General features: G+C 47.3%; 1 protein-coding gene across 3 annotated transcripts in view; it reads right to left on the reverse strand.

The window, feature by feature from the left end:
- DTX3L (deltex E3 ubiquitin ligase 3L) overlaps window positions 1–20,207 on the reverse strand; it is a 44,743-nt gene that overhangs the window by 12,763 nt on the left and 11,773 nt on the right. For all 3 annotated transcript variants that reach the window (XM_063932799.1, XM_063932800.1, XM_063932798.1), the window contains 2 exons: window positions 5,060–5,409; window positions 1,037–2,428 (listed from right to left, as the gene is read on the reverse strand). In XM_063932799.1, the coding sequence (XP_063788869.1) occupies window positions 1,037–2,428; window positions 5,060–5,409 (1,742 nt within the window). The remainder of the gene's footprint in view (window positions 1–1,036; window positions 2,429–5,059; window positions 5,410–20,207) is intronic.

Genomic DNA, 20,207 nt, shown 5'->3' on the forward strand with positions numbered 1-20,207 from the left:
GTCAGCGTTGGTCCGTAATCCTACACGTTGGCCAAACTCAGGTGGCATAGCATCCTTCCCCTAGTACGATACCGATCACTATCAGCTCTACAGCACTAAGCTGGTGAAAGAATGAAGTCCTATGTCAGAGTGTAAATGGCTGCACTCCCCTTTGTGCAGCATGAAACGCCTCTGGAAATGGTCTAGTTGAAGGAAATATTTCTGTCCGGCTCCGCAGAACGCAGTGCGGCCCTGTGCCTGTGCCACTAATCAGCTGAACCGCCTCCACTTTGCCGGAGCTAAGCTATATTTACGCTGTGCAGCAGAAGTCTTTCCCTCTCTATACTGCTTCAACTTCTATCTCTAGAACACTAACCTGAACATTATGGCAATGTAAATGGGTCAGTTTGGCTCCACCAGAGCACAGGTTGGATGTAACAACAAGGACATGAGGTTTCCCTTTCTAGACTGAGAATACCCCATTCTGGCCCTCATTCCGAGTTGTTCGTTCGTTGCCGAGTTTCGCTATATTGCGATTAGTCACTTACTGCGCATGTGCAATGTTCGCAGTGTGTCTGCGCCAAGTAAATTTGCCAAAAAGTTAGATATTTTACTCACGGCTTAACGAAGAAATTTCTTTGTTCTGGTGATCGGAGTGTGATTGACAGGAAGTGGGTGTTTCTGGGCGGAATCTGGCCGTTTTATGGGTGTGTGCGGAAAAACGCTGCCGTTTATGGGAAAAACGCGAGAGTGGCTGGAGAAACGGGGGAGTGTCTGGGCGAACGCTGGGTGTGTTTGTGACGTCAAACCAGGAACGAAACTGACTGAACTGATCGCAGTGTAGGAGTAAGTCTCGAGCTACTCAGAAACTGCTAAGAAATTTCTATTTGCAATTATGCAAATCTTTCGTTCGCAATTCTGCTATGCAAAGATTCACTCCCAGTAGGCGGCGGCTTAGTGTGTGCAATGCTGCTAAAAGCAGCTAGCGAGCGAACAACTCGGAATGAGGGCCTCTATCACTGCTTTGTACATCTGAGCTTTTCACCTCAGCACTCACCTTCTGAACACCGCTTGGAATGTTGTAATTAATTTCTATAGTTCCACATCCTGAAAATCCCGGCAGAGACTCTCTACACACTCTGTCTGTCATAGTTCCTTCAGGCTGGTTTCCGGTAACAGTCCCGTATGAGACACTACATATCGGGCAGACTGGCTTATGGGCCATGGCTGTCTGGAGACAATCAGTGCAAAATGCATGCTTACATTTCAGAGCTTTTTTATCCTTCATTTCGTCCAGGCAAATAGGACATTTATTATCCTGATCATCCGCATTCGTATCTTTCACCTTCTGAGTGCCGCCTCCAGATGCTCCAGCTGCCTGGGCTCCCTGAGGTTTGAAGAACTCGATGAGCTTCTCAGCAGCTAAGGCCACATGGATTGGCGAACCGAACAGGACCACTGAACCTTTGGAACATTCCAGAATAACATCTATGCCTCTTGTCTGCAGCTCTTTGTGACATGAAAGAATAATCTCTTCCTGAAGGTCTGCCCCAACGCTGATCATCTTTTTCTCAATGTTAGTGATTGTCTTCTGCAGAAGGGTGATGAAACTGTGTCTGGCGTAAGGGCCGAGGTCAGGGGCCCCATTTAAAGCTCTGAATGTGACATATACGCTACCGCCTTTGATCTTCTCATCCATCTTTACACTGTACTTCTGCTCAATGTCCTTCAGCTCCTTGTGCTTTAGTTTCTGAAGGAAAGCCATGTGTTTCATATCTACTAAGACCTCAGCCTCGTCTCTGGAGGAGATGGTTACACCCCTGCGAGGCTCGCCCTTTTCTAAGAGCTCTACAGCCTTGGACAATTCATTTCCAGGTCCACGGAGAATTATTTTCTCTCTCTCCTCTATCAATAAAGTTTTCCTGCACTGTTCTTTGATTAACTGTTTAAGGTCTTGTGATGGAGCCTTAATGCCGGATAAGGCCACTTCTTTCTGCTCCCAGTCGCTGGTAATTCTTTGGATCTTGGTGGTAAAAACATGCTTGGCATGGTCAATGGAGAAATCTGATCCACTGAAACCTATAAATGAACTTCCCTCTGATGTATCTACATGGGTGATATTCACTTTATATTGAGTTTCTATGGCTTTCACTTCCTCTGGGTAAATCTCTTGAAAATACTGATATAAAGCTACCGGAACACATAAACAGTCCGCTCGTTCATCCGCAAGGTTTTTCTCTTTCCTGGGTTCTGATGGTTTCCTTATTTTGCCTCCGAACTGCTCCTGGAGATAGTCGTTCAGTTTCTCTATATCACTGAAGGTTCCTCTCACCTCAAGGCCTTCCTCGGTCACCTTTATTTTCAGGTGACTATACTTGTGTTGTACGTCCTCTAGGGTCACCTTGCTGATCAAGTCGTTATTTAACTTTGCCACAACTACAGGAAAGATCTAGAAATGATCAGACAAAATGAAAGTCAAATGAAGACGATGCTCGGCACGGATGTTACAGATACGTACAGATAACTAGCCAGCTCATTGGCTGGTTGGAATGAAAGTCTGAAAATGTATGGGAGCAAATGGTCGATTGTCATTTGCTCCCATACATTACCAGATTTTCATTGTCGAAAAACTAACAAAAACGATCGGTTCAGACAAATGGGTTAAATCAAACGGTCTTAACCAATTTGTTTGAATGACTGTCTTTGTCCATTTCTTGGCAGTTGGGAGCAAATGATTATCATACATTACCAGATTTTCAATCCAACTAGCCAAGTAGTTGGATAGATAATCCTAAAGTGTATATGGGATCCGGTCGGGATCCTGGCAGTCAAAATACTGACGCCGGAATCCCGACATTACTTAAAATGCTGGCACCGGGAACCAGACAAGAATCATTATCCCGGCGTCGGAATCCCAACCGCTGGGATGCTGAATGATGATGTCACGGGCTGTCAGAGAGGGAACCCGCGGGGTGTAGGGTTAGACTACGGGGGAGGATTAGGTTTAGGCAGGTTAGGCATCAGAGATAGCTTTAGAAATCAACCACTGTTGATATTTCCAACTTGGGGAGACGCTGTCTGTATTTCTGCCCGTCGGTAACCAGATACCAACCCGTGTATACGGCCAACTTAAGATAGTAAATGGACAATCACACACCTTTAAGATAAACTAAGAAGTGGTTATTTTATTACACTGGATGTCTCCCATGTCATAAGATCCTGTAGGTGCAAGGTTATTATGTCTACATAACCATCACCTATATATTTACAATATCCCATTAATGGTTATAACCTTAGAGAGTACTGATACAATTGGTTTACTGGTTTACTGGTACCAGTATTACAAAATAGAGCCATGTAGTCTTACACTGTTTGGTCATTTACATATTGGCGCACATACTGATGCAAAATTGAGTAGTTTGATTATCCTTCTGTTAGAATTAAGGATTTCTTCCAATTAACGTCAATTAATTGTTAACAAAAGTATACCGTAATCACAAGTTCTCAAACTCGGTCCTCAGGACCCCAAGCAGTGCATGTTTTCCAGATCTCCTCACAGAATCACAAGTGGAATAATTAGCTCCACCTGTGGCTCTTTCAGAATGTGTCAGTGAGTAATGAATACACCTGTACACCTGCTGGGTGATCTGGAAAACATGCACTGTGTGGGGTCCTGAGGACGGAGTTTGGGAACCACTGGTGTAATGAGCCTCAGGGATGTAAGATAATTGACTAGATGTTTGCAGATAGTCTGTAGCTCAATGTATTCAGCCAATTATTTTAGAATATTGAACGTAGTAACCCCTATGTACACTATCCAAGGGGGTGCGCTGTGGTCAGTTCCACTAGTTCAGTGTGGTCCTCATTAAGTATGTATTCTGAAGGGTATTTCTCTCATTAATATGTAATTAAATGTGTGCGGTATGAAGACTGCGTATGATCTATTAATGGACTAATATCTGAGTGTATGGATCTCTGTGCTGGTGGAGGCAGGGAGTTTTTTCTTCATGTCACAGGCTGGGCAGCGGACAATTTGGAAGTGAAGAGAAACTTAACCCAGGCCTGTCCAATCTGTGGCCCTCCAGCTGTTCTGAAACTACAAGTCCCAGCACGCTTTACTAGCTGATCAATGGGAGGGCATGCTGGGATTTGTAGTTTCACAACAGCTGGATAGCTACAGGTTGGCCAGGCCTGATCTGTCTAACCCAGTATCTCTGGTTGTGTTACATCCACAAGGACAATGAGTATGTATGAGAATGGCTGCAAGTATTGACTAGTATAATATACGGGGTACATCGCTTCCCATAAAGTGCTTTTTTTTGTAGTATTTCTACTAATTTATTGCAACGAATAAAGGGGTCATTCCGACCCGATCGTTCGCTGCAGTTGTTTGCAGCGCAGGCCGTCGTCCCCTAGCGAGCGCCTCTGCCTGACTGACAGGCAGAGGCGGTCGATGGGTGGGAGGGAGTGGCACGGCGGCGTTAGGCCACAGTTTCGAGGGTGTGGTCCAGCCAACGCAGACGTCACACACAGCCGCTGCGACCAGGGGCAGCTATGAGCAACTCCCGGTCAGTCGCAAGAGCTGCGCTGGCCGGGAGTTACTCAACAAGTACAAAAGCATTGCGTACTTGTGCGGGGGGTGGGGTGGGCACAGACATGCGGGCCGGATTAGCCCTGTGCTGGGCGTCCCCCCGCATGTCTGGGAACATGATTGTAGCTGCTACGATCAACTTTGAATGACCCCCAAAGTGTCTAGTTACTATGTAATACCGTTGAAATATATCATGCCCTTGTGCGCGGTGGAGGAATGAAGGGCCCGATTCCGATTTGTACGCAATATTCCGATGTTCAAGCAACCGAGCGATTATCAGTGGACTGTGTGCGCCGCGGTACCTTTGCAATGTCGCTCAAAAGTGAGGATCTAAATGCAGAGTGATTGACAGGAAGGGGGTGGTAACAGGGAGCGGCAGCAAAATCGCAGACGTGTCGCAGAGTCGGCACAAGGAGGGTTTCAGGCACTTTACAACCACAGACCGAAAACCACAAGTAAAAGCTGTATTTACAGTTATTACAAAGTTACCTCTAGGGGGGGCTTCTGAGAACGTTCTGCTGCTCCGCTGCTGCCGGCTGGAGGATAGGTGTTGGGCTCGGTCATGCCGGAGGGGGATAATTTGTGTTCTGCAAGTTGGGGTTTATGACTTCTACCATATCCTTCCTCCCCTGTGCCAACATTCATCCCCGATGGATCATCAGCTCTTCCTTTTCCGTCACTGGTATAAATATCTGGAGTCCCCGGCTTTGCGCGGTCATCGGAAAGTGGTTTGATAAGATGGCGTTTGTATCGCTGTACAGTCGCTTCATCTGCAATCGTCACTTCAGCGCGAAGAGACTCAATTGTGTGATCTTTCTTCTCCAGCACCCTCCGCACAGCTGTATGTACAACGGAGAGAAGAGCAGCGGAGACGCTTTATGAAATCACATTACTGTAGGTAGAAACTGGATTCTGCACAATGTTTTAATGATCAAATTGTACTGAACGATTCTCACTTAGAATATTAATTTCATGGAATCAATGATAACTGACGAGGCCAACATGTTACAGCGGACAAATAACAGCAAACTAGTACAGGTGACAGCACCCAATCAGAGTTCTGACAAATGGGTAGTAGACCACTTACCTGCTGTATGAGAAATAGGTTTGTATTTACATAAATTTGACAATGAGATGCTGTACGAAGACTGAAAGGTTGAAGGTTGGGTGGGAGTGAGGGCTCAAAAAGGTGGACAGACGGGGCTGCATATTTATTATCAGGTTTGTTGACCCGATAACCATTTGCTTATTGTGGCAAATATAAAGTATCACCCGAATGTACTATTAGTCAGATGTAGGGTCAGAGGCTCGGATAGGATCCCGTCCCTGTGAGGTGTAAACGTAAAGATCATGCAAGTCCTACTGGCCGTCGCGGGATCCTACAGTACATAGGGGGTCATTCCGAGTTGATCGCTAGTGAAAAATGTTCGCAGCGCAGCGATTAAGTGAAAAAGCGGCACTTCTGCGAGCGAACAACTCGGAATGACCACCATAGCTCTCTGCCGGTAAAAAGTGCAATATACAGCCCATAGGCTATAATGGATAACACCATCTGATAATGACATGATCTACCGGTGCCAAGCTCCAGCATTTGGCATTTATGCTGCTGCTTTTGCGATCAAAAAAATATCTCCAGTCTCTGATATCTGCTCTGGGCCCCATACATACATTCAGGGGATCCTTAATATTTGCAGATACCCAGGGCCACCACCAGGGGGGGATTGCAGGTATAGCAGTCCCGGGCCCAGACACTATGACAGAGAAGGGGGGGCCTGGCCCGCTCCTACCGCCTGCAAGGTGCCTGTCCGCGACTGCCAGTGCTGCATGATGCTGAAAGGGGGCCTCAGTACTACCACCCACCCGCCAATACTGCCTGTCCAGCAAAAGTGAAGGAGGGCCCCGGTCCTACCTCCGCCATACTGGAGAGGAGCCGCGGTGCCTGAGGAGCAGCCTGGACCAGGGGAAAGGTGAGTTACCTGGCTGAGGCAGTACTGGGCTGGAGTGTGTGCGCATATTTTCTGACTATTTTGTCAGTTCCGGGCGCCATCATTTTTCTACACTTTTTAACTTCTCAAACTACAGAAGATGCCATTAGAAAATACAGATTTTATTTAGGTTTTAATAGACACCACGAGTTGCGGATACAAATTATTATACACCAGGGTTGGGAAAAATAACTTTTTTTTTCTTAAAAAAACCAAAAACATGAACAACCCAAAGTTATTAGGCTTTGATATGATTTATTTTAGATCTTTCAATAAAAAACAATTTTCTGACTTCCGGTGGGCGGACCTACGGCTGGCCGCGTTTTAACCTGAGCTCTCCGTCCCCCTGCTCCCTTACCAACTAATAAGGGGAGCAAAAATACACTCAGGCCCCTCAAATTATCACCGGGCCTGGTGGAGATAGAGGTGGGTAAGAGGGCACCGACACCCCGGCTCCCCGCCGCCTCCAACCCCAGATTTCGGACGCCAGCTGTGGCGTGTGCTGCCCGCGGCCGCCATCTTGATAGTGGCCGGGCGCCCTGCTCCCCCTCTCCCCCGTCCTGCTTACCGAGCGGAGGCTGTGCCAGATCATCGCGCCCGTGTCCCGGCTCGTAGCAGCGGACGCTGCTAGGCAACGGAGCGGGACCCAGCCGGCGGGGAGACGCCGCCGCTGAAAGCCAGGGGAAGACGCCGTGCAGGCCCCCCTCCTCCCCCGCAACACACACACGGGTACTGGCCGCACTAGACTGCTCTGCTGCGCAGTATAAGCCAGCAACAGTACAGGCATTTGAGGTGTGCTCTCCAAAGCTGCTGGCTGCGCCCTGCATGACCCCCTGATGCCTGAATCCCTGCCTGGTGCCTCTACTAGACCACAGGTGCCACAGGATCTATAAATACAGCCCTCCTACTTGCTCTCCCTACAACCCTGCCTATCATCCCTTTGTGCCGACACATTTTTCCGTGAAGAGGGGGGAGAGGTTGCTGACCCTCGCACAGCTTCTGGAGCTGCTGCGCGCAGAACATATATTATCCCATTGGCGATTGATGCGCCGCATCGTCGTCAGCTGAGCCCACGCACTTGTATCCTGACGGACATAATACTCCCTGCAGGGCAGGATAATTGATTTCATCTACTTTCTCATCGTGACACGACACATCCTCTTTTTTATTATCATGGATAAATATGTGGCGAAATCTCAGCGAGGTGGTCGCGGATCCGCGCCGGTGAAAACTAAGGAAACTAGGGCCTCAGCCTCCATGCATGCTTGCTCTCCGCCTTCCTCACCCAATGCCAATGTCTTGGACAGTGTACCGGACCCCTCCAGATACACGGCAGACGCGGTGACCAGGGCACAGGAAATCTCTGACATCCTCTCGCCGCTGCTGGATAAGAAACTCGCCGGTCTGAAAGACGCCATTGACTCCACCATGACGCAGCTAAAATAACACAGCTCCCGGCTGGATGAGGCCGAACAACGGGTCTCGAACCTGGAAGATGATCTAACGGCAACGCGTTCCATCGTCGATAGTCAGGCATCCACTCTCTCCGCCATACAAGAAAAGCTCGAAGATTTAGAAAATCGTAATCGTCGGTAATCGTCGAAATAATCTCCGGCTGATTGGCCTGCCGGAATCAGTCAAACCTCGGGAACTGCTGTCCTTGGTTTCTACCTGGCTGCCGAAGGAACTTGGATGTTTGCCGGGAGGTGAATCCATGTTGATCGAACGAGCTCACCGCATTGGCCCTGACTTCCAGGCAGACCGCCGCAGACCCCGGCCAGTCATATTTAAATTTCTTAACTACACGGACAAGGTCAAGACGATGGAAGCATACCGCAAAGCTCAAGGCCTCGCCTATCACGGCGATAAGTTGCTTCTGTTTCAAGACTTTTCGTATAATGTAGCCATGAGAAGGCGGGAATTCTCTCCAGCTTGCAAGATCCTCTTTGAAGAAGGAATCCGTTTCGCCCTGCTTTATCCAGCAAAGCTTCGTGCTCAATATAATGGGAAAACGTATTTGTTCGACACCTCTTCAGCAGCCAAGACGTTCGCGGAATCGTTACGAGATCCGTCATCGCCGGCCTCCAGAGACAAAGACTTATAACATGTTTTCCCATGGACTCAGAATATTACCCATCTTCCCTAATGCTTTCATGTTTGGTAATGTATGGCTGCTTACAAATGACCTTATTGTCATGATCATTACTGCACAGTATGTTTGTAGAACCAATTGTTCCTGGATATCCCTGCCCCCCTTCATTCCCCTTCTCTCTCTTTACTTAATCCTCATTCCCTTTCTTCCCCCTCCCTTCTCTGTTTATTTAGATAGAATTATATTTATGGTTTATAAAGTGTCCTTTGGACCACTGTTTTGGGTTAAAAAAATGACATCAGAAAATGGACACACCACTAGATTTTGCATACAACAGTTTTTCCTACTGATCACATGGCATGGATTCATTGGTATTTACAACAGTTGGGCCTCCCTACTCGCTGGGATGGGGAGAGCCACATGGTTTATTGTATTGATGTTTCACACGTCCGACAGGACAGGCATCGGTTGATTTTTGTTTAAAATGGCAGTTTCTTCAGAGACTTAAGGTGGGTACACACTATTAGATATATCTGCAGATCAATTGATCTGCAGATATATCTATGTACGGATCGGGCAGTGTGCTGTGCATACACACAGCCCGATCCGTCGGGGGACTGACATCATGAACTGGGCGGGCGCTCACGCCCGCCCAGTTCACCTGTCAATCACCGCCGGCCGCCGCAGCATGTGTACGGGCGGTCGCCGTACACACACAGCGACGCGCCAATATATCGTTAGATATATTGGCTGTCGGCTGTGCTGCGCGGCCGACGCGATACGTCTGTGAACGACGGAGTTCACAGACGTATCGCCCGTACACACAGGCCGACGGTCCTGCGATGTATTGGCCGTTCAAGAGAACGGCCGATACATCGACCAGTGTGTACGGGCCTTAAGACAAATCTCAAGTTCCTTACTTGGAACGTTGAAGGCTTAAATACCCCGATCAAGCGTAGGAAGATACTGCAACACCTTAAGCGGCTACGGCCAGATGTTGCGATGTTACAAGAGACACACTGGAAATTAGGAGATCCTAATGTCCTGAGAGACAATTGGTTTCAAGACTACAAATCGGCCTCATACACTTCCAAAAAGAGGGGTGTGATAATTATATTCCACAAATCTCTCAGATATACGATATTAGATACCCAAGCTGATGAAGAAGGCCGGTTTTTGTTCATGAAACTACAACTAGAAGGGGAACTTTATACCCTTGTGACGTTATATGCGCCTAATTCAGAACATAACGCTTTCTTCACGGATATATATGTCCGACTTCAGGATTGGGCTGAGGGTAAGATAATAATTGGGGGAGATTTCAACTCCACACTACTTTGGATAGATCAGATACACCTAGTGGCCGCACACACTCCACACCAGCCGCTTTACAATTTCTATTGTCCTCGCTTAATTTGGTTGACCCTTGGCGACACCAGCATCCTGCCGGCCGAGAATACACGTTCTTCTCGCACCCACATGCCACTTCCAGCCGAATTGACTACTGGATGCTCTCCGATACACTGCTCTCCAGGGTAGGCGACTCCAAAATAGAAAACATTGCCATCTCTGACCATGCGCCCACCTGGTTTACACTAGACCTGCAATCTCCCAAAACGACCTCATTTAACTGGAGATTTCCCTCCTACTTATACACATCTCCTGAATTTAAGACCTACTTAGAGACTAATTTCATACATTATGTTAAAGACAATGCACAGCATACAGATGACATAAATCTCTTCTGGTCTGCCTCCAAGCCGGTGATGAGAGGTTATGTAATTGCATATGTTGCAAATAAGCGTAAGAACCTTAATCAGAGATATCAGGATCTGGATCTGGCACTCACTAACTCATATGCACTACTGTTGTCTTCCCCAACAGATGATAACCGTAGAACCTATATCGAAACAAAACTCCTTTATGATACTCTGTGCACGGATAGGGCGCAATACGCCTTGGATTTTCAAAAGCATAGATATTATAAATGGGGCAATAAAGCAGGCAAACTTCTAGCGAACATGGTTCGTAGTCAGCGCCCCACCCCAAATATTTTATCCCTGCATGCAGGCCCTCAATTGACCTCTGACCCAACGGTCATCGCAGACTCCTTTTTGACCTATTATAAGGAACTTTACACTGCCCCCCCAGATGACCCTATTAGTGGCATGGCCTTCCTCCGCTCTGCCGGATCCCCTACACTGACTGGAGACGACAGGGCTTCCCTCATGGCACCAGTCACCGACTTAGAATTGGTGACGGTGGTTAAACAATTAGCTAACGGCAAATCTCCTGGCCCAGACGGTTTGAGCGCGGAATACTATAAATTATTGTTACCCCATGTTGCACCCCATCTCCTATCACTCATTAATTCCATTTTATCAGGAAATGATGCTCCTTCCACTTTTAATCAAGCCCGTGTGATAATTCTACCAAAACCGGGGAAAGACCCCACTCAAGTTCAGTCGTATCGTCCAATTTCCCTCCTAAATAGCTGCAACTTTTACTGCCCACGCTCTTACATCCGTCCCAGACCGGCTTCGTAAAGGGGAGAACCTCGGTACATAATATCAGACAATTGTTGGCGGCATTGACCGCATCGACCCAGTCCCCGGGGGGAACATCCCTACTGGTGAGTTGCGATGCTGATAAAGCATTTGACCGTGTGTCGTGGTCACATCTGCTGAGAGTCCTTCATTGTCAGGGATTCGGGGCTGATTTTGTTAAATTTTTTCGCACTATCTATGCCTCTCCGGCCGCATTCCTCACTGTGAACGGAATGAACACTGAGACCTTTATGTTGCATAGGGGCACGAGACAGGGATGCCCACTATCCCCACTTTTATTTGACCTGGCACTGGATCCGCTCATCAGACACTGTTACCTCAATACCACCTGGCGCAGGATTAAAATTGGTAATCAAGACCTTAAAGTCACGGCCTATGCATATGACTTACTGCATACTTCTCGAACCCCATAGATGCGTTTCCTAGCTTAATGTCTCTGCTGGCGGTTTTTGAGTCAATTTCTGGGTTCAAGATCAATAAATCCAAAACTGAAGCTTTAGCCCTCCATCCCGGAACGACCCGCGACTGGGATGGCCAATTCCCTTTTCAATGGGCAAAACAGACGATCACATACCTAGGCCTTACTATACCTATAAACCCAGTTGACTTATATAGATACAACTACCCACGAGTCATTGCACGTATCCTTGACGACTTTCAGAAGTGGAAACACTTACCCCTCTCTTACCTAGGCAGATGCCAGCTGATTAAAATGATCACCTTCCCGAGATTACTATACCCCATTCAAATGTTGCCTCTACTGATTTCCGAGGCAGACCTGAAAACTCTTAACAAGGCCTTCAGTGAATTTATCTGGGCACATAAAAAACCTAGGATCTTGCTATTTAAGCTATCCCAATCCCAAAAACTGGGCGGTGTCAACTTACCCTGCATCAGAAGTTATGGGCTGACTGCGAATTACCGATACGCAGTCGACTGGATACATGGGTTAGAGGCTTTTGCTAACACCGGCTTGGAACAGGCCTTTTGTCCCGACACCCCACTCGTTGGCTTGCTGCACACACGTCCATCCTCTCTCCCCCCTCAGATACAACGTAACATCCTACTAATGTCGACATGCACGGCCTGGAGACAAGCACGCTCTAGGATGGGCGTCTCCAGCCATAACACCACCTTTCTCCCCTTATCACACAATCCAGATTTTCGTGGAACGGCTATACATCACACGCTGGCTGCTCTGGCACGACAAGACATTAGGCTACTGTACCAGTTGATTGACCGAGACACTTACCAGATGTGCACATATACTACTCTTTGCGAGAGGTTTCCACAACTTCCAATCCCACTATTTGTATACTTTCAGATTCGTAGCTATCTTCACAAATCATTGGCCGCAATGACAGTACAAGACAAAACTAACAGTTTAGATGTCGTCCTACACCCAAGACTCGATATTCTACAGCCTTTCTTTACACATTTCTCAAAAGGGTCATAGACTGGGAAACTACACCAACAGGGCTGACTAAATGGGCAGTGGACTTCCCAGCTTTCACCACTTCCGATGTGCTCATAGCGTTTAACAAAATCAACAAAATTCTCCCGTCGGCATCTTATGCTGAAATGAACTATCAAATATTACATTGTTCCTATATCACACCGAAATTAAGATTCCAAATGGGTACGGCTCCTGACTCCAAATGCTTTAAATGTGGAGCGCCTGAGGCAGACATATATCACTGTTTATGGAGCTGTCCTGAAATCCTCAAGTTCTGGGATCTAGTACAAAACTATATTAAAACTAAACTGCACATCGATGTGGTGGCCACCCCTGGGTGGGCTATTTGGGACGTCCACTGTCAATCTTCAACGCCTGGGCTGTCCCTTGGCCAACGCAGGCTGTTGACCAGGATAGCAGCTGCAAGCAAAAAAACGATCCTGTCACAATGGTTAGCCACTGATTCATTGGGGTCGATTCTATTCGGCAACTAATGAATAGCGCCGGGAATTAGCTCCCGACGCTATTCAATTCAGCAACTAATTACCTGCAATTGTCGGGAATTCTTCTCTCATCCCCGGGGGATGAGAAGAGAAACCCGACAAAAGTGCTGCCTCGCGGCCGGCGCGAGGCTGATTCTGTCGGGAATCAGCCTCGCGCCGGGGAGTTAAGTCGGAGAATGCCCGTTCTCCCGACAATTCAACCTGTTTTGTCGGCGAGAACGGGCCATCGTCGACGTAACTAGTTGCTGAATTGAATAGCGTCGGGAGCTAATTCCCGGCGCTATTCATTAGTTGCCGAATAGAATCGACCCCATTGTCCCTAGCTATGTTACTACCAAGGTTATCATACCTATTTCACATGGAGTGGCTTGAGATGTCTATTGATAAAGAACGTAAAACTGAAAAATTCTTTGATATATGGCTCCCTTATGTGCAAAGGTTAGATGATACTATCAAGATTCCCCTCCGACAGGCTGTAAAATACACCACTTGGTATAATCTTGAATCACTTACCCTAGGTCACCCCCTTTTTAGAAATTGTTAAACTGACATGATCTGTAGCCTGTTTCTTCCTTTGCCTGACCATTAATGTTTATTTCTATATTATGCCATGTTGAGATACTAACATCATTCTCAGTTGTCATATACTGTAATGTATGCTTGTATTTTGTGGAAATGTCCAATAAAACATTTTGAAAAAAAAAAAAAAAAAAAAAAAAAAAAAAAAAATTCTGCTGCTTATTATTCCTATTACATCTGAATATATATGTAGATAGACTAAACATATTAAAACATACAAAGTCCACTCAGATAGATGAAACTGAAAACAAGTTAATGTTAAGCATTAGTCCTACTTATCATTTATAATTAAATGTGAATAGGGATACAAAATGGAAAATTCAAAAGCACTTTTCAGAGAAACACACAAAAAGGAGGAATTAAGCATTAGCACTGGGCATGCCAGTGACATTAAACATTTTGGATAAAAACATTAGTTTTTTAGTAGAATATGCTTTTTTTAATACATCACAGCACAATAAAAATCCCATAGTGTTTTAAAAAAAAAAGCAAAAACACTTGGTTTAAACCAGCCAACCCTGCTATACACAGATGCACATTGCAGCATACCAGCCCTGCTTCTGTGTACATTTTGGAGCAAAGCAGACACTTTTGGAGACACAATGATACTGTAGATATCTGGACATTTCAACCCCAGAACAAATTTTACCAGTATTACTTTAATTTCCTCCACTGCATCTTAATCTTGAACTCTTGAAGGTGTTCGTGACAGGGCGCTCCGTAATCAAGCCCTTGAATTTACCTGCCCATGCCAGATTATCAGTGCCTCTGTCTACAAGTGCCAGGCTAGCAATGTAGGATCCTTGCCGCACATTTAGCTTTGTCGTGTCACCTGACGTGGAGAATCTGAACCAAGTGGTAGCAGTGAGACCACTGAGCTACAAGCTCTCCTATACACCTTTCCCGCAGACATGAGAATCCCGGGTTATTGCACGTGAATCCGGGATATTTGTCAGTGGAAACGTCTCAATCCAGTTCCAGTGACCCAAGAATCCACCCCTGCTATACCCCATTTACACCAAACTGAAAACTGGGTTATTGCCAGTTCGACCTGAGTCATCCGTCGGTGTAAACGTCTCCAAAAAAAAATAACCCTGTCTACTTACTCAGAAATCCTACCTGGGTCTCAACCAGGGTTAAACATGGCCTTAAAGACACTGCACCCAAGTGCAGAGTGAATCGTGCCAACCTGGGAATGTCCCGGGTCGGCAAAGCAGTGTAAATGGGGAAAATCCTGGGTCCGACCCGGATTGGAACAGTGTTCCAAATCCCAGGTCAGAGCCGTAATTTTGGTGTTAACATGGTATAAGCGAGCATGGTTTTTCCCACGGAGGACCGGGGTAAGGCTCAGTGTAAACATGTAATACGTGGGGCTCGTTTACAACGTAGGAAGAGCCGCCTGTCTGAAAGAGGTCTCAGCCGGGTCTCATCCGAGTTGGATCCATCTACAAAATCCCCCAGTTTTTTAATCTGAAAGGGGTATCAGCACCATGCAGCAAAAATGTCTTGATGATTTGCAGCTGATAATGAAACACAATCAGCTGCACCTTACTGTATACCATTATATGTATATCTATCTCTCTCCTATATAATAGCCCAGATCTGTGACTCTGTGCCTGTGTATAATGCTGGGTGTGGCTGGGAGCTCTCATTGGGTTAGCAGCAGGTCTATCACACCCAGTCCACAGCTGACTGGGTGAGAAACGGCCTCCCACACAGGTTACATCCAATGGGAGGCTCTACCCTTTGGCTGCTGTGTGTTCCCAGAGCAGGCTTAACAATGGGGCTGATGGAGCTGCAGCTCCAGGTCCACACCCCAAAATAGGCCCCACTGCATCTGCAGCAATATACCCTCCAGCAATTTACACATAAAAATGCGGGGCGGACCAGCTCTGTGCTGGGTGTGCCCCCCCATGTCGGCGTAAGTGATCGTAGCTGTGCTAAATTTAGCACAGCTAGGATCAGGTCGGAATGACTCCCTATGTCCTGCTGCCAGTCCACCGGCTCCCTCTGGCATCATCAATCCCCACTCCCTAGCCGCAGCGCACGTGGAACAAAAGCTGCTGCAGCCACCGGCATAGATGTGTATGAAAGCGGCGCAGCGGAAGACTTTCATAGCCCTCCCTGTGCCGCATACTCTCTGAGCCCCGAAGCCTCCTCTGCGCGTGATGTCACAAAAGTGCCTCCCCGCCACAGCCGCGCCCAGATCCCCAGAGGCCCTGATTCCGCAGCACAGCACCTGGGCTGCCGGCCTGGAAGCCCCGAGATGGCTAATGTGACGGATAGAGTGGGTGATATCGCAGAGGGTAATGGTGATTGGCTGCTGTGCGAGTCTCTGGGAGAGCCACTGCCAAAGGGAGGACAGCAGGAGGAGAAGCATTACCTGCCTCTCCCCCACTCGCAGTACCTCCGGGACCCATCCGTGGCACCTAAGCACCCCCCTCCACCACCCACGGTGGCTCCGGACACCCTCCACCGCAACAGCCCCTCCCCCACCCCTCCCCCACCCACGGCACTCCCAGACCCCCTTCCCCATGTGCGTCTCCCCCGCCACTCCCCCAACCAGAGCACCTAGTAAGTGATTCATCAGGCCCTGTATGTGCTGTTCACGCCGTTGCAAGGGGCTTCGGCCCCTTAACTATCGCACGCCCTTTGTCCGTGCAATATTTAACCACTCACACAAGGGTTAAGGGGGCATAGCCCCTTACAATGGTGTGAAGAGCGCCCGTAGGGTGCGATGAATCACCTAGTATATATATATATACACATGATAGAGTGTGCCTGTGGAGCACGCTATGTGGGCAAAACTAAAGGCCAGTTAAAAATCCGTATGTTAGAACACACAAGGAGTATAGTAAAAAAATGTGAAGAACATAGCGTCCCTAGACATTTCTTGAAGTGTAATGGAGGGGATTTAAGTAAGTTTAGCTTCAGGGCATTAGAACATGTTAGGCTAGACGAGAGAGGAGGGGATATTTTGAAACAATTAAGTAAAAGGGAAGTCTTTTGGATTCATGCATTAGAAACAATTAGTCCATCAGGATTAAATGAAAATTATGACATCACGCCATTTTTACATTAGGGGCATTCCAGGGAATTCGCTCTGTGTGGCATTGTAGTTGGATCATTGATCCCTTTGCCGCATTTAAGAGCTGAAGTTCTTATGGAAATAATGGGTATTTGTGTTAGAATCCAGGATATAGGGGGTTAAGTGAAATGATTACCTCTGAATTGGAGTATGTGTATATGATCCACATTTGTTGGACTTGTCCTTTGAACAATCGATTTCTATTAGCTGTTTGTAAATATGTATATATATGTATCATTTTTTATGGAAATTCTTTCTATCTTTCAGGCAATATTACGTCAGTGCATGCTGCGCTAAAATAGAAGCAGTGGCTGTTAAATTATTAGTTAGGATGTGTTAGTTCCTTTTTTATGTAAAGATAATGATTTTATATTGATTAAATTGTATGAAATGTTTTGTGCCGATATATTACTCTGTTTGGAGGGCTCATATTGTATATGAGTCTCTTAGATCACACTGAAATAACTTGTTTTATGTTTTAACAAAATGTGCAGGTGTGAAGCCTGTTAATACTATGTATACTGCACGGGTTAATTAGATAATGGAGTGCAGGTGTTTGATCTAGTATATAGTGAGGAGATGCCAGACCTTAGCCACACCCCCTGACGAAGTCCATTGACGAAACGCGTTGGGCGTGGCCTGTGGAGCAAAGGACAGATGGTCTGAAACTGATCCTGGTCCCGGTGGAGGAGCAGACGGTATCCGTGATCCCTGCGGTAGAAGGAGATTCATCGACGGGTGAAAGCGGGTCCGATGCTGGATAGACCGGAGGACTGAGTGCACCGTTTTAAACCAAGATGTATGTGAGCATATGTTCAAAATAAATGGAATTGTGAACCTGTGTATTTATACCTGCGCCCTCCATTCTTCTCTCACTACATGCACATTGGGATTAGTGGCTCTATTCCCTAAAGGAGGAAGCGGCAGCGTACATCGCATAGAAAACGGGACCTAGGATATCAATCAAGGACTCAAAGCATTTTAAAGGAAAGTGTATTGAATGCGCAGCTTTTTTACTTTTATATATATATAATAAGATTTTACTTACCGATAAATCTATTTCTCGTATACCGTAGTGGATGCTGGGACTCCGTCAGGACCATGGGGAATAGCGGCTCCGCAGGAGACAGGGCACAAAATTTAAAAGTTTGACCACTAGGTGGTGTGTACTGGCTCCTCCCCCTATGACCCTCCTCCAAGCCTCAGTTAGGATACTGTGCCCGGACGAGCGTACACAATAAGGAAGGATTTTGAATCCCGGGTAAGACTCATACCAGCCACACCAATCACACCGTACAACTTGTGATCTGAACCCAGTTAACAGTATGACAAACGTAGGAGCCTCTGAACAGACGGCTCACAACAATAACAACCCGATTTTTTTGTAACAATAACTATGTACAAGTATTGCAGACAATCCGCACTTGGGATGGGCGCCCAGCATCCACTACGGACTACGAGAAATAGATTTATCGGTAAGTAAAATCTTATTTTCTCTGACGTCCTAGTGGATGCTGGGACTCCGTCAGGACCATGGGGATTATACCAAAGCTCCCAAACGGGCGGGAGAGTGCGGATGACTCTGCAGCACCGAATGAGAGAACTCCAGGTCCTCCTTAGCCAGGGTATCAAATTTGTAGAATTTTACAAACGTGTTCTCCCCTGACCACGTAGCTGCTCGGCAGAGTTGTAAAGCCGAGACCCCTCGGGCAGCCGCCCAAGATGAGCCCACCTTCCTTGTGGAATGGGCCTTGACAGATTTAGGCTGTGGCAGGCCTGCCACAGAATGTGCAAGTTGAATTGTGCTACAAATCCAACGAGCAATCGTCTGCTTAGAAGCAGGAGCACCCAGCTTGTTGGGTGCATACAGTATAAACAGCGAGTCAGATTTTCTGACTCCAGCCGTCCTTGAAATATATATTTTCAATGCTCTGACAACGTCCAGCAACCTGGAATCCTCCAAATCGCTAGTAGCCGCAGGCACCACAATAGGCTGGTTCAGGTGAAACGCTGAAACCACCTTAGGCAGAAAGTGAGGACGCGTCCGCAGTTCTGCCCTGTCCGAATGGAAAATCAGATATGGGCTTTTATACGATAAAGCCGCCAATTCTGACACTCTCCTGGCTGAAGCCAGGGCCAGTAGCATGGTTACTTTCCATGTAAGATATTTCAAATCCACCGATTTGAGTGGCTCAAACCAATGGGATTTGAGAAAATCCAAAACTACATTAAGATCCCATGGTGCCACTGGGGGCACAACCGGGGGCTGTATATGTAGTACTCCTTTTACAAAAGTCTGGACTTCAGGAACTGAAGCCAATTCTTTCTGGAAAAAAATCGACAGGGCCGAAATTTGAACCTTAATGGACCCTAATTTGAGGCCCATAGACAATCCTGTTTGCAGGAAATGTAGGAATCGACCCAGTTGAAATTCCTCCGTCGGGGCCTTCCTGGCCTCACACCACGCAACATATTTTCTCCAAATGCGGTGATAATGTTGTGCAGTCACCTCCTTCCTGGCTTTTACCAGGGTAGGGATGACCTCTTCCGGAATGCCTTTTTCCCTTAGGATTCGGCGTTCAACCGCCATGCCGTCAAACGCAGCCGCGGTAAGTCTTGGAATAGACACGGTCCCTGCTGAAGCAGGTCCCGTCTTAGAGGTAGAGGCCACGGATCTTCCGTGAGCATCTCCTGAAGTTCCGGGTACCAAGTTCTTCTTGGCCAATCCGGAGCCACGAGTATCGTTCTTACTCCCCTTTGCCGTATAATTCTCAGTACTTTTGGTATGAGAGGCAGAGGAGGAAACACATACACTGACTGGAACACCCACGGTGTTACCAGAGCGTCCACAGCTATTGCCTGAGGGTCTCTTGACCTGGCGCAATACCTGTCCAGTTTTTTGTTGAGGCGGGACGCCATCATGTCCACCATTGGTCTTTCCCAATGGACCACAATCATGTGGAAGACTTCTGGATGAAGTCCCCACTCTCCCGGGTGCAGATCGTGTCTGCTGAGGAAGTCTGCTTCCCAGTTGTCCACTCCCGGGATGTTTACGTGGGCGACTGCCGTGATGTTGTCCGACTGAATCAACACCGGCTGACCCTGAAGCAGAGGTTTTGCCAGGCTTAGAGCATTGTAGATTGCTCTTAGCTCCAGTATATTTATGTGAAGAGACGTCTCCAGGCTTGACCACACGCCCTGGAAGTTTCTTCCCTGTGTGACCGCTCCCCAGCCTCTCAGGCTGGCATCCGTGGTCACTAGGACCCAGTTCTGTATGCCGAATCTGCGGCCCTCTAACAGATGAGCACTCTGCAACCACCATAGCAGAGACACTCTTGTCCTTGTGGACAATTTTATCCGCTGATGC

The sequence above is a fragment of the Pseudophryne corroboree genome, chromosome 7 (assembly GCF_028390025.1).
Source record: "Pseudophryne corroboree isolate aPseCor3 chromosome 7, aPseCor3.hap2, whole genome shotgun sequence".
Taxonomy (NCBI): domain Eukaryota; kingdom Metazoa; phylum Chordata; class Amphibia; order Anura; family Myobatrachidae; genus Pseudophryne; species Pseudophryne corroboree.